This window comes from Haemorhous mexicanus, chromosome 1 (assembly GCF_027477595.1).
Source record: "Haemorhous mexicanus isolate bHaeMex1 chromosome 1, bHaeMex1.pri, whole genome shotgun sequence".
NCBI classification, from domain to species: domain Eukaryota; kingdom Metazoa; phylum Chordata; class Aves; order Passeriformes; family Fringillidae; genus Haemorhous; species Haemorhous mexicanus.
The window spans coordinates 24,288,751-24,303,941 of record NC_082341.1 but is presented as its reverse complement, the minus strand read 5'-3'; the positions used below and the strand labels follow the sequence as shown (position 1 = coordinate 24,303,941).

The following is a 15,191-nucleotide window of genomic DNA, read 5'->3' as shown; positions in this document are numbered from 1 at the left end:
TAGTGAACACTAAAAATTAGTAATAAGCTTTAAGACCATGCTATACATCATTGAAACAATGAAAACTCACATGAATAATTCCTCACTTGTAAAGCTAGAATTCTCTTTCCATTAAAAAATAAAACAAACCAAACCAACTAACCAAACAACAATAACAACAAAAAGAGAGAGGGAAGTGAGATGAGTTTTTCCATCTGGAAAAGATCACAGCATCTTCTAAGCTACAGCCTCATCACCTCAAATCAGGCAACATAAAACAAGTAAAACATGAATGAATGCATATCTTCTATCTCAAAAATTTCCAACACAGAAGCAAAGGGAAAAAAAGAGCTTATTTATTTTACTCTCATTTATGCAAACATGGTATAACCGTAATGATTGAGCTTCTGTTTTCCTTACACCACCAAAAGTCAATAAAGAACTGCTTCTTGTTTGAAATCTCTCTCAAACCATGGTTAATCCTTTTTTCTAAATTTTGGAGTAGCACTGATAAAGTATGAACTGAGAGCCATTAATTAAAGCAAGACATGAAAAATGCAGCAAATACTAATTCACCTAAATAGCAGGCTAAAAGACAGACCTTAGCAATCACATTTTCAAACCAAACCATGTGACTATTCTCTGCATTTTAAGGAGGTTTACATGAAAGGCTAGATACATATTCCTGTTGCACAGATTTTTCTTACATGTTAGAAGTATTGTCATGGAAAGAAATAGAAAATCCTGCAAAAGAAACCCCAACCTTTTACCATTTTAGGGAAATTGCTGTTTGGAAGCTTTGCTGCTGCAGACTGAGGTCACCCACACTAATCTTTTACCACTGGAAAATGTCTTCCACTTGCAATTTAATTGCAATTCACTCTGTGAGATTTGGCTCACTTCTGACTTTGTGTTGGAGTGGTTAGTGCTGTTTAATCTTGCCCTGCAGTTGAAAAGATGTGTGCAGCCTGTCAGCTTCCAGAAAAAAGAGAAGAACTAGCAAGTTTTACTGTGTTGGGACAACGTGATACAAGAAACTGTCATTCTTATTTGAAGATGAATATGCTTGAGTAATCACGTAACAAATTTTGCTATGATTTTTTGTTTGTTTTTCATCTCTCAGTGTATGCTTCCATGCCAACTTTCCAGAGCTAAGATGTGTCTTCAGACAAATCCCATTCTCTGGTTTGTGTTTTCCATTCTAACCTGGGGTGAAACTGCTCCCTAATTTCTTCCTCCATGAAAAGCCTTTATCAGTGTAAATGCAGCTTTGGGCACTGTGCTTCACTCAGTCCTGATTCTTATGCTAATGAAGATTTACCTTCTTTATCCCCCATTCAGGATGTTTTTGGCATATCTTAGCAAGATGAATGGGCCTTATTGATCTGACTGTTTTGTTGATTACAAACGCAGAAAAGGTGGAAGAATCCAAACCGAATTCATACAGATTTTACAGCAGGATCAGAAGACCTCTTTGTTTAGCCTGCCAGCAATGGAGAATGTGCTGCAACAAGGTTATATAAAAACTAATCATATTGGAATTTAATTATTCCAGATATTTCCCTGTTGACTCAAATTTTATTTTTTTTTAATCTGACCTCTAGCTAAGTTTCTCAGCTGCTGTCATCAACAGCCACAGTGCTGTGCTCTGCCAATTACTAAGCAAAAGCACTCAGCCCCCCACACTGCCTTGCTGCCTCTCCATGTCTTGACAGTCAGATTCCACTTAGAGATACAAGACACTACCTGCTATCAGGCCTTTCCTGCAAGGAAGAGAGAGGCCAAACAGTTGTGCTTCTTATCTTTCATTTACCCATCCATCTAGCTTCATTTTCTTATCTCCTTGCATAAGCAAAGAAGCATTTTACATGTCTTCAAAATACATGGCCAGTGAGGCAATACAGCCCTGGTATTGTACTATGAAATTTCTTTTAAAATGCCTTACTACTTACTGAAAAGAAGAATTTTTTTTCCCTTTAATGATGACAGTAGGATTTACAAAACTAGTAAAAGACATGGAGGAGGATGGTGTGGAAGGACAAAGTAATTTAGAAATAGTGCATTGCCTACAATTTACTATTGTGATGTTTTTGGTCTCTATGACAAAGTAGATGCTGCAAGATAACTAGAGTAAGTCTCTTGATACACAAGTTATGGGATTTTATCTTAGTCTCAAAGAAGCTAGAGGAGAAAAAAAAAGAAACCCTGAAGCTGAGAGTAGTATAATTAATTAACAAGGAACACAACAGAAGAACAATTTCAGGGAAGTGCATGGAAAGGAAGGAGGACATTTATGGGGAGTGATGCTCACCACTGCAAAAAACAAAGGAGAAAGAAGTTTAAGAATGAAAGTATTTTGTTTTTAAACCTAATTCAATGAAGCAATGGGTGGTAGGAAATATGAATCCTCAACTTGGTATGTGCTTTTACTGGAGTTTCTTCCTGGAAAAAGCAAACAGTAAGGAAAAGCTTCTTTGGAGGCAGATAGAGACTGGATAAACAACCCAGCTCCGCCACTCAGAGGAACTCACCTTTAACAGACCAAGATTTTTATTGCCATCCCATAATCTTGTCTGGTATAAGAATAGCCCTCATGGAAATGGGCATGTACGGGACAAACCTAACAACTGGGTGGTGGCTCACAGCTCTACAGAGACTGCAGCCCCAAACAGGTATAGGTAAAGGTTTGGAACTTTCACCAACTGGGACTCTCATTTTCCTTATCCCACGGTGAGCACTGGTTTGAAGGTAACAGACTATCCCTAAGTGTGAACCACTGCCACATCTGCCAGCAGAAATCAGCAGGAGAAGGGTTTCTGACTCCTGGAGCAGCCACGGTTGTCACACTGTGGAGCTGCCAGCAGCTCTGCTGTTATTCCAGCCTAACAATTTGTCTCTGGCTGTTTGTTTCCCCATCCCTCAGCCACACAATCACCACTGCCCGGAGCAACAGAAGAGTTACAAAATAACCAGTACTAAAGAGTGGTAGATTGTTTTAAACTATACCAGGGTACTTCACTGGTTATGCTATCTCCCTGCACAACACAGGGGCTCCCCACTTTTAACTATTAGAAGACTACTTTTAAAATCAATTTGTAAAATTTACACCAGCTCTTTAAGAACCTTTATGGCACGAAAGTATGCTTCCACTTTAAAGCTCCCTTTTTTCTAATTCTAATGGCCACCCTACACACTCTTTAATGAGTGTCACCAATCCCAACGGGGCTGTCTCAATAATATCAAACCAAACTAAATGTGTATGAAAAACCTTCTGTCCCATATCCAAACTCTATACAGAAGTTTCATATTTGTCTGTTTAATACTCTATCTGGGTCTTTTACATGACAGAATAACAAAAGACATGAACAAGATCACACCAATTTTGGTGGTTTGTTCCCCAAAATGTGCTTTAGAAGTCTTTCCATGGCATAAACTCTAACTTCAATGCGACTTAACAAGCTGTCTAGAGGGAGCAGCATGAAAACTGAGGACTGATGGTTTCCTTACTTATCTTTTTCTGTTTACAGTTGAGATTATTTTCTCATTAGCATGATAAATGACTTAACATTTTTCACTACTTTCAATGATGATATAAGCCAGGTTTATTTTACAAAGACACAGAGCAAAAAAATTTTTATAAAATAAATATTTATGTGATTGAAATGAGTAAAGCAAATAATTTGCAGTCAGAAATGGTCTTTTTGCTCATTTGCTAACAGACAACAAACTTATAAATGTGCTTGAAATTGTTTAATAAACATTTTTTCTGAACAAATGTATGGAGATTCTGAAGACAAGCTATTAGCAACACCAACCTGATTTTTTTTCATTATTCATACTCTTGCACTGTTCACTGAAAAGAGACTTATTTATATCTGTCTTACCTATAAAGACACTCTTAACGATGATTAAAGACTTGAGAACATGAGAAAGAAAGCCAAGAACCTCTACAGAAGGTCCCAGAAGACTGAGTCCCAGCTGCATATCTTCTCCATGAATACAACTGGTATGTCTTCACCACTAAGGTTTCCAACTTTTGGTGAAAAGTGATAATCTCAGAATTTCATGTGCTGGAAGCTTTTCAGTCTGTATTTCTCATTTTCTTCCTCTGTTCTGAACAGGTCCTCATTTCCTTGTTTATGCCAGACACATTGTAATCACATGACTCTAATCACTCCATAGCTCAACTAGAGAGCTCCTAAATTGTTCCTACAGATCAATCCTTTGAGCTTTCTAATTTCTTCCTTGACCTCATTAGTTTGCCAAAAACTTTCAGGCCAAGACATGCCCAGCTAATAGCTTCTATTCCAAATCTGTCCTCAATGTTAGTAAAATATGCAGTTAATTTAGTTATTGTCCTAAGAGTTGTATATGAAAATTCCCTGAAACACAGAAAATATTGATTTCCTCTTTTTTGAGCTTTCACTGGTAATTACAGTGATGACCTCTGCAACACAAGTGGTAAACAGATGCAGAAAGAAAAGCAGCCTTGTAGCAAAGAGAAAGAAGAAAATAAATTAAAATAAAGAATGGGATTAAATTCTGCTCAGACATAAAGGACAACTGCAAAACTCTTACAGCAGAACATGGTTCAGTGCTACTTACTGAACTTATGTCTTTCACTGGCAGAAGCAGTCCAGCACCACAGCAAAGTTATCCCAACAGTCAAACAAGAAGACCTCTCAAAAATGTCATTCTGGCTGATTAACAGATTGGTAAAAAAATAAATCAAGATCACAGATGAAATTAAACTAGATAAAATACATTACTTGTCTCTAGCAGCATATAAAATGGCAATTTTTCAGTATCTTGTATTTGGGAAAAACAGAAGAATCAGGAATCTAAGGTGAGTTAAAAAATTAAAAACTGATCTAAGTTTATTTTTTATTATTATTTCCACTGGACATGGCATGTGCCAGGAAAAGGGCTCTGTTGTTTCTACAGTTTTAAACAAATCAACCTCAGCTTTCCTAGCCAATAATGCACACTGCATTAATTCTAGATAACAGACTAAAAGACACCTTACTTAAGAATACTCTCAATTGCTGCTTCAGATTTAGAGCAACCAAGTGCATGGAGATCCAATTTTACCCCAAGTAAGTCATCTTACTGTCATCAGATATGAAGGGTGACAGAAACTGCAGGCACCCTTACTACTACAGGTTCAAGTTGTTCAGTCTGCAGCTCCTCATGAATATTCTCATGAAAATAAAATACACTTAATCTCCTATGGGTTTCAGGAAACAGCACTGCTTCTTTCATTCCCTCCTGCAATGGGGGGTTGGGAGACAAGCATGAAAGCAGGCACAGTTTTGATGTCAGTGTGAAGAACACACAGTGAACGTCCCAGTGCACAACTGCGATTTAACAGCAGCTGAGGGTCTCTGAAAATGCAGGGCACCTGCAGCAACTCATTTGGAACACCTATTGTGTTGTAAACACACAGAAATGAATCTTGCTAGTATTTTCCTAATTTTTTCTGCAGTATTCACTGTTGCACTGACTTTAATCAGGCAGAAGAAGGGTTCATGCTGCCATTTCAACAAATGATGCACAGAAAAATCTAATTCCCATTTTGCTGCATGACCAGACCCCACAGTTGTAAGGTGGTTTCTCTGCTCTGCCATCCACACCTTTTGCCGCCTGGCAGGGTTGCAGGTCTATGTGAAAACAACTAGTTGGGCAGGATTTGCACAGCACATTGCAGCAATGCTTCCATGTCTGCAAGTCCACCGCTAACAAGCCACATCCAAACACTCAGCAAGATGCAAGACTAAAGTCTCAGGTGAGAACCAAGGTACCAGCAGGAAAAATGGACAGCATTGTTTGGAAAATGTAAAAAAAAAAAAAAAAAGCATAATTTTCTTTTTTTATTCTTCAAAGAGTGAGATCTAAGCCTCTGTGTCTTTACTGAAGTAACAAAGAGACTCAGGTATATGATCCTTATGACAACTTGAGAATGCTGAAGAAATGTTTATACAAAACCACAAAAGTTATGAAGCATGAGCAAGCTTCCCCACTTCAATCAAGCTGGCAAGTTTACAAATCTTAGTAACACATTTCATGACACAGTTATTGCAAGATACAGTAATGCCCATCTGCCCAGAAGCAGGAATGGAAAACTTAAGAGTTTGTAATACTTCACTGAAATTTCACTTGCTGATTTCCAAACGAGCATCTCCAACTAGCAGCATGTCTACTTCAGGACATTGAACCTCTGAAACAAGACCTCCTGTACAGACTCCCATATCCTGAAATCCAGTAAGCAAAGAACCTCAGAAAAATATGAAGTTCCACAAGAAATACAATTATTTCACCCTTTAAAATTATGGCAAAATAAAAATTTTTCATTAATTTAAAGACTGGAAAAATGCAAATGTTTGGATGATGCTCTTAGTCTTATGGTTTAGTTTTAGATGGTCCTGAGAGGGGTGGGGAGCTGAACCCTGTGATACTCGTGGGTCCCTGCTGACTCCAGACATTCCTTGACTCTGTGATGTGTCATGACGTGCATATGCACACACACACATGCATGTACCACAAGAAACACACCTGGTATGCACATCTCTGCACCAGCAACATGTCTTGCCACACTGACTCATGTTTCAGACATGATTGAACACCACTGCTTGGGGCTGACCTGGTTCTGCCTGCAGGACAAAGGCCAAGCACAATATTGAGGTTGTTATGCCACTCCCCTCTTCCCTCTTTTGAAGGACAAAAGGGGTACAGAGAAAGATTTGGAGACATTTGCCTAAGTCTGTTCAGCCACACCTGAGATTCAGCCTTGACACAAAACTGCACCCTGTGTCTTCACATGAACTGATCTCCTACCATTCCTACATCTGCAGGTTTGGGTAATTAATAGTCAGGGAATTGGTCTAATTAGTTTCAAATTAAATATTTTCAAAACTCACTGAGAATTAGTGAGTAAGCCATGCTAATTAAATTTCGAAGAAATAAATGAAAATAAGCATCAGGAGAGGAGTCCCTGTGCCCTACTGCCAATGCACAAAGGATTTAAGGGCATTTACTAGAACTCATTAATTAGATCTGTGAGCTTCTGTTTGACCCCTGATTTTTCTTCAACATATTAAGGCTGTGTAAAATATGTATATATATATAAATGCAAGTCACAGCTTTGAAAATGGATTTATAAAGGTTTTCTTAGGAAAAAAAAAAACATTGAAGGCTTTGATAATATATCCAAAAGAAAAAAATACAGTCAACAATAATAATGTACCATCTCAAAGCAATACAGAAACACTCTATTACCAGCATGCAAAATATATAGTAAAAAAGCACTCCTGCAAAAGTAGTATAGTCATTCTTCTCATGGATATCGGAATATATGCAACATTGCATTAGCCCACAAGTGTAGAGTGATGAAAAATGAATCAGGTGGGTAACCTGACAACAAAGAGAGAAACAGGATAAATACCTCAGTGAAAGTGGAAGATGGAATGGAATTTTTTCTATAAATATTTATAGCATCAGTGATGATCACTACTCTGCCTGGTGACCCAGCAAACAAAAAATAATTAGATTGTGGTGGTTTTTGCCATCATGTAGAGGGAAATCCTGTCTGAGCTCCAGGTACCTTGCTCCCCCTGTTCTGTCTCAGGCTTTGCACCACCAGCTCCCCACTCCAGGCTCTTGGGCTGCAGCCAGGAGAAAGGCTGGGGTGTATGGGGTAAGCAGCTCTAAATGCAGCTGCCCCAGCTGGGCCAAGGGAGTGGGCAGCTACAGCTCACATCCCATTTCTTTTCTTGGTGGCACACATTCTTGTCTCTCTCCTCTCATCCATTAAGGACTTTTTCAGACACTCAGGAACTGCTAAATTTTTGGGTTCTCAAATTAATCTGGCTAAGCTTTGTAATATCCCAAAGTATTAAAGGAAACTGAGCACTTATCAAAGTAAGAGCTATTTTCAGAAGCAAACTCTAATGACAGCTTCATAAAAACTCCTTTCAGTGTCTTCCCCTTGCTTCCCAAGACCACTGCTGCAGACCAGGTAGCATTGGTGTTATTTCATCACAGGTATCCCTCTGCCCAAACTTTGAAAACTTAGAAAGGGGCCATGGTGACATCTGCCCATTCCCTGTGTGACATCTCCATGAGTGGCTCAGGGAGCTTCCCTTTATTACAGAGAAGTTGCATTAGATGTCTCCTGCCCTTTAATCCAGGGCTTATTAAAGTCAGTGAGGATGCTGCCTTTAAAATCGCTGCAAGCAGTGATTGCCACCTGTCTCATCATTCCCTTGCTGTGCATTGCAACAGTGCAGTCGTTCTGGGAGACAGGGGAGGTCTGCAGCAGACACACACCAGGACAGACTGACTGATCTGGTTACATGCTTCCAGGTAGCTTGAAGGCTTTAGTAGAAACCAGCATGGAAGGATGTTCTAAGGAGGCAAACAAAGAGGATTCATATTTATCACATAATTTCCTTTCTCTCATATAACAATCTCAGTTCTCAAAAAACTAAAAGTGCTTTAGTAGAAACCAGCATGGAAAGATGTTCTAAGGAGGCAAACAAAGAAGAAGCATATTTATCACATAATTTCTTTTCTCTCATAACAATCTCAGTTCTCAAAAAACTAAAATTGCATGTCCCCCAATTCTCATGGATGTTCAATGGAGCCAAAATCCAATAATTAGCACTCAGGCCTTTTATTGCACAGAGGTTATTTAAAGAAAGGTGATATTTGACCTATAACAGCTAAAAAGACACAGGCAAGCAACAGGGATGCTATATTCAACTATCCAATTTGCAGCCAGCAGCCTGAGTGTTGAAAATACTGTTGCATGAAGAAGATGTATGTTGAGATGTAGTTTTAACAGAGGATCAACTTAAAACCAATCTTAACTATAATTCCTCCAGTTTCATCCTTTGCAGATGACACACATCTCATACACCAAAAAGAAGAGCAATGTTTTGATTGTGCTTTCAGCTTCAGAAACATAGGGAGTTCAAAGCCTGTGTTGAACGTGGTGTTTTCATCTGGCCCTGTGCTTTAGCATTACTTCATATCATTGAGATATTTTTCAGTCTAAATTATGCCCTGATAGGTTGCAATTTGTTACTTATTAGAATTGCAGCTGACCATTAAAAATTCATTTGTGGCATTCCTCAGATTCTCCAGAGTCAGCTGAAGTAAAACCACCTCTGCCAAGTGGTTTGACAGCATAATATCTGAACAGCAAGAACGTTTTCTACTATGTTCTTAAAACATTCACCTTTTTTTCTAAAATTTACCACGCTCACAACAACAACAAGAAAACCCAACAAACAACCTTTACTCAAAAACATCACAGACAAGAGTGGGAAGGGTGGTTGAAAGCTAAGCAGGGATGCTGGGAGATGCTGGAGGTAAACACTTCTCCACAAGGTTCATTTGTTGGGATCTTTCCACTCTTGGACTACAGTAACTCCCTCAGGATCATCCAAGAGCAAGCACAAACCATCCTGATCAGAAATCTCCTGTCTCCCACATTCATCACAGCTACCTAGACTCCCAAATTTAGGGTTCATTTTCTGGATCTGCTCCAGACTTTGCCATCTCTGCATTTCAGCTCCCAGCTGTGAAGCCTGACTGCAGGTGGGCACCCACCATCCACCCAGCATCATGGACCTGGTTACACTGGTGGCCTCTAATAACCCCATAAGTGTAGCTCTTGGAGCAGGTTGGTGGTTTGTTTGGTTTGGGGGTGTTTTGCTGTTTTTTTGAGGGGGCATTAGGGTTTTTTGTGGTTTTTTTTTTTTTTTTAATAAGTTGGCATAATTAGAGATAAAAGGAAAACATGTAAGGGCTTGTACCACTCCAAAGCCAGGGATAATTATAAAACACAAGTCTTACCTCATCACTGTCTATTTCACATTTTGCAACTTTAGCCACAGACAAATTGGTGCCCATTTATGTTTTGATTTTTCCTTCTATTTGTTGCCTAATTTTCTCATTTCTTTTTAAACAATACATCAAATAAATGACAATCCTTTTCTTTGTAAGTTTTGTTTATATTTGTATGTCTGTGAAATTAACTCTGTAGACTCATAGAATGTTTTGGCTTGACCTTTAAATGTCATCTAGTTCAACCCCTCCTGTGCAGAGCATGGACTCCTTCAACTAGATCAGACCTCTGTCTAACCTGACCTTGAATGTTCCACACAAGGGACATCTATCACCTCTCTGAGCAACCTGCTCCAGAGATTCAGCACCTTGATTGCAAAAGATGTTTTCCTTTCATCTAATCTGAATCTACCCTCTTCTAATTTAAAACCATTACTCCCTGTACTATCACTGCAGGCCTTGCTAAAGAGCTTGTCCCCACCTTTCTAATAAACTCCCTTAAGGAACTGAAAGGCTGCAACAAGGTCTCTCCAGAGTCTTCTCCAGGCTGAACAGCACCATCCTTCTCAGAGCACAGGAGAGGTGCTCTGTCCTTCTGATCATCTTTATGACCCTCCTCTGGACTTGCCCCAACAGGCTCAAATCTTTCCTGTGCTGAGGACCCAGAGCTGGATGCAGCACTGCAGGTAGGGTCTCACAAGGACAGAGGAGAGGGGGACAATCACCTCCCTTGACCTGCTCTCCACATTGCCTTCTATGCAGGCCAGGATACTTTTGGCTTTCTGGGCTATGAGTGCACATTTGCCGGGTCATGTCCAACATTTCATCCACCAGAACCCCCAGCTGCAGTGTTGTTCTTTGCAAGGCTACTCTCATATTTACAGCTCGTGGATATTTGAGACTCAGAGAAGAACTTGGGTATTGTTCCATTTCACCTTTTCTCACCAAGCTCTGTTATGACCAGAAATTAATGACTTCAATTAATCCCTTTATTATTATGTAGCAGAACTTCTATTTAAATTTCCTTTCCTCCTAAACTTACTTAATATGCTTCAACAACTACCTCTTAAGATACTCCCTTACAAGAAATTAAATTCCAAAGCTTTGTGATTGTTTTTTGAATGTTGTCAGTTCAAACTTAGTATTAAATTAGGAGCTGTTTCATAATGTTAAAAAGAATGTTCTGTATAATAATCTGCCTTCTGATGGTAATTTTTTATAATTAATGCCACCTTTCTAGGCAACCTTTTGTGTTCTAAAGTTTATTCTGTTCTCCCACATGGAAAATTAGATTATCCAGCATGTGGAGGCATTTACAGAATACAGCTCACAACTACCCATTGAATAAATAAAATAGTGAAATGAAGGGAAAATTACATTAAAATATCAGCTGTTTTTTTCTTTCAAGACACTACCAGTGTCTTCACTCAAATGACAGGAAAGGTGATGATGGTAACACTGTGAGAGACCACAACCCTTCACATGTGCTGCTTCATCTCTCTTCAGGACATGGAAGGTCTCTGCTGGAAGTTTTTTCCACCTTTCATTACAGACAAGCTAATTACAGAGCTTGCTGGAGTGGTAGGAGAAGGGAGCAGGTTCAGGGCCCAGATCTCCCAGCCATGTCCACTCTCTATTCAGCTCCTCTAAATTCTTCTCCTTCTAAAGCCATCACTGGAAGACTGTGCACACCACAAACACAAATCTACCCAAATCCAGGCAAAATATTTTAAAGCCATGCTGGAGAGCCTACCCACAGAACTCAGCATGAATCCCAGACAGCTTGAAACTATGACAGGAGACCTGAGGATGCCCCCTGAAAGCTCATCATGCAGGCAGAAGGTACAGCATAGAATGGGCCTCCCTCTCCACCTTCCCCACTATGCTCTGCATTTTTCCTTGCAGAAACCACACTATAGACCTATGCTATAGGTCTAGATAGTGGTTGCTGCAAAGGTAAAGATCTCCTATAATCTCATCATTTTAGTTTTTTCATCTTAGATTGTTTCAAAGTCTGAAACCTGGGAGCAATTAAAACCTGTCAAACCTTTGGCAAGATCAAAGTTGGAAGATTTTTCTAATCCTCTGCATTTACATGTTTTATGCTTCAGACACCTAACTAAACTGCTTGAAAAATATCTTTAGAGAAAGTCCAATTCAAAATCTTCCACTTTTTTTCCAGTTTCCTAACAGAAAATGGCTATTTTCCCTCCCTTCCCTAATTTAGGAGGCAGCACCACAGAATCTGTGCAGTAGCCAGATTCTGATCCATCTCAAAGATGATACTCTGAAATCCCGGGAGCTACTTATGAGTTACACAATACAGTGGCTTTACAAGCTAGGCCAGTTCTTGCACAATCAGTTTGCAGAAGCATGTTCAGTGGGCACCTCCAAAACTCAGGATTCCTTCAGTTTTCAATGTACCATGCAGCAGAACTTATAGCATCATTCATGTGCACTAAAGATCTGCTGGTGACTTTAAGCTGATGATGAAGCATACTTTTCAAAGACCAAAATACTTATCTGTCTTCTAGAAGAGAAGAAACTGGGTAGCAAGAAATAAATGCAAAAGTGGAATAAAGTGAAATTAGTATCTTGAAAATAGTTACAAAGTTCTGCTGGAAGGAGCAAAACATTTCCTGTCAAAATGAGTTGTATGTAAAGAATTTTCCTCCTGGTGTTTGTTTCCTCTTGTATTCTCCTCTTTCCACATCCTCCTCTGGGGCTATGGGATCTGATGACACACAGTTTCAACCTGGGCAGAGACAGAAGAAGGGATTCCAAACATTTTGTTGGGAAGGACATAGGGTTAAAATGTAGGAAACTGCCTTTATTCTTGAGAGAATCAGGTTTATCTGGGCATCTCATTAGTGTGGTGCCAGGGAGTCCAGGGGAGACCTGTCCAAAGGTAACTAGTGCATAATTGTTTCCTTTATGGGTCCAGCAGCCCACAGGTTTTACAGGAACAACCAGAAGGTACAGCTTACACAACCTTTCCTATGCAGAAGCATGTAAAAGAATAATACAATCCACAAAGAGGTCAGAGGATGCATTGTGATCAGCTCAAATACCCCCCAGAACACAAAGTTGCCAAAATCTCTTCTTAAATGCAGCACTGCTACAAGTATCAGCTACTATACCTATTTTCTTTTAATAATGCAGAACCTGACATGTGCAGAATATGAATTAGTGTAAGGCTTTAGAAACAAATAAATAGAAATTTTACATGGTTCCTTTTTGTTCTTCCAAACAACCCCAAGCACAGTGTCACTGTCCCCCCAGCAAAACTGTCCTCCCTCCATGGTGCCAAAGGAGCTGGTCAAAACCAAAATAAAAAACAGCTTCAGTGTGATTTTTTTTTTATTTTTTATTTTTATCATGTGCCAAGTATGACAGCAGCCTTGTGCACAGGAAGCATCTGGACACACTGGAAAGAATTTCCTGACCAGCTTTGAGTGACAAACTCAACTAACAGCTTTTTTTCACCAACTACAGAAGAGCAAATTGCTCCCATGCTCTCGCTCTTGGGGAAAAAAAAATGGGAGGGAGGGGAAAGAGCCCCTCATTATTCTACCTAAAACAAACAAACAATCAAAGACCAAGAAACCAGAAAAATTGATTCAGAGGTCTTTTTCATTACTTTTTTGCAAAATATTTTTATTGCCTTCAGTCTTTCCAAAGTCAATTACAATAAAAGAAGCAGCAAATAGAAGTTGTTAGGGAAGTTACACAAGGACCCACCAGAATCCTCCCAAGAGGGAAAAAAAGCAAGAAGAAAGAGATGAGGCTCAGTGGGAAACACAAGTTGATAGAGGTGGCTGAAAACAGTTGGTAAGATTTAGAAAATAAATATGGATAGTAGTAAAAAACATGTTCACAACCATTCCAACATACAAAGATGGAGAAAAGTACAAAGGTTAACTTGGCAATGCCGGGTTAATGGTTGGACTTGAGGATCTAAGCAGTCTTTTCCAAACTTTATGGTTCTGTGACTAATTAAAGGCTTCCTTTCTTGGGCTATGGAAGGATCCTGAACAAGTTGAAATATGTATGATGAATGTTTTTGCCAGGCTTAGACTCCAGCACAAGGAGAAGTGCTAGATGTGCTATTCAGGGGGGAGTTGGTGAGGCCACAGAGTACAAGAAGCTGTGAAATGGTGTATTCACCTGCTAAGTGAGCAGCTGATGATCTGGAATACAATTACTTTCCCTGTAGTAACTGTGGATGGTGCCACCATCTGTATATTTATTTAACATTCTCTGGATTCCTGTTAAACTTTGCTCCTTGTGATTTCCGTGGAATGAGTTTCACAGGTTATACATAATGTAGAAAGGGAAAAAAAATTCCTTTCAGAAGGCTTATTACTCACTGATCTTCTGCTCTGTTGAGAGACCCCTGTTCTTGAATAATACAGCAAAGGTGAAAACAGTCTCATTCATTTCCTCTGACACACAGTATAGGAAACAGAAGAAATGCTGACTGAAGTCACCTTCAAAAAATTTTAAAGCATTCAATGATGCCACAAAAAACTCAAATACTTTCTCCTGTGATACACATTCATGGAAATTTTTCATTAATTCTATCTTTGGGCCCCCTTTCAGGTGTACAAGTGAAGGTGATTTGTAAATGGTTGAGGCTCTGAGCAAGTGCCCATTTTCTGCCAGTTCTCAGGCTCAGGGGGAGTGCTTGTACACAGGTCATGGTGTTCCAAAGGTCCCACGCAAGAAGTTCCTGCCCTCCTCCAGAGTCATGCCACATTCCTGGCTCCTGCTGCCCAGCACTGAAAGAATCTCCCAGGGCAGGCAAGACCACAGAGTGGGTTTGTAGTCTTATGGAAAACTATAGCTACTGCACTAGAGATAACAGAAATCAGCAATTCTAGGCCACCCAGGAAAGGCACGAAGAGAACAAACAGACACATTCTTCAGGAAATACAATGTCCTGCAAGAAGTACTCTGTTTATCACGAATAGCCTCCCATGCCTCTGCTTAAGAAACAAAACAAAGGGAAAAAAAACAGAAAAAAACCTGACCCTGAGGTCTTACTTCAAAACTTTCTCTGTAAAACAGAAAACTTAAATTAAATTTCAGTGTATGTACAATTCTGTTGATTGGAAGAACACTTTCCTTGTCACTTTGTCTCTCACAGTTGGTCCACACTTCAAATGTGTACTGACATATAAGCGTAAGTGGTGCATTTATACTTTCAGAAAGCTTTTGAATTATGCCATTTATATTTATGACAGATGTCAAGAATCTTGAGACTGGGAAAAGACAGTTATGTGTAAGTTAGACATATTTGTAAAACTCAGGTTGTTTTAGTATAACCTCATTCATTGGCCAAGCTTTGTCAAGAGACAGTC

At 39.4% G+C, this 15,191-nt stretch overlaps 1 protein-coding gene across 2 annotated transcripts in view; it reads right to left on the bottom strand.

Moving 5' to 3' along the window:
- The window catches only part of LOC132325752 (probable acyl-CoA dehydrogenase 6), a 75,454-nt gene that overhangs the window by 41,958 nt on the left and 18,305 nt on the right, over window positions 1–15,191 (bottom strand). The window contains exon 1 of one of the 2 annotated variants that reach the window (XM_059843336.1): window positions 3,864–4,137. The exons of the other annotated variant lie outside the window; for it this stretch is intronic. Within the exon in view, the coding sequence (XP_059699319.1) occupies window positions 3,864–3,963 (100 nt within the window). The 5' untranslated portion in view covers window positions 3,964–4,137. Of the gene's footprint in view, window positions 1–3,863; window positions 4,138–15,191 lie in introns of those variants that run through there. 2 annotated transcript variants of the gene reach the window in all.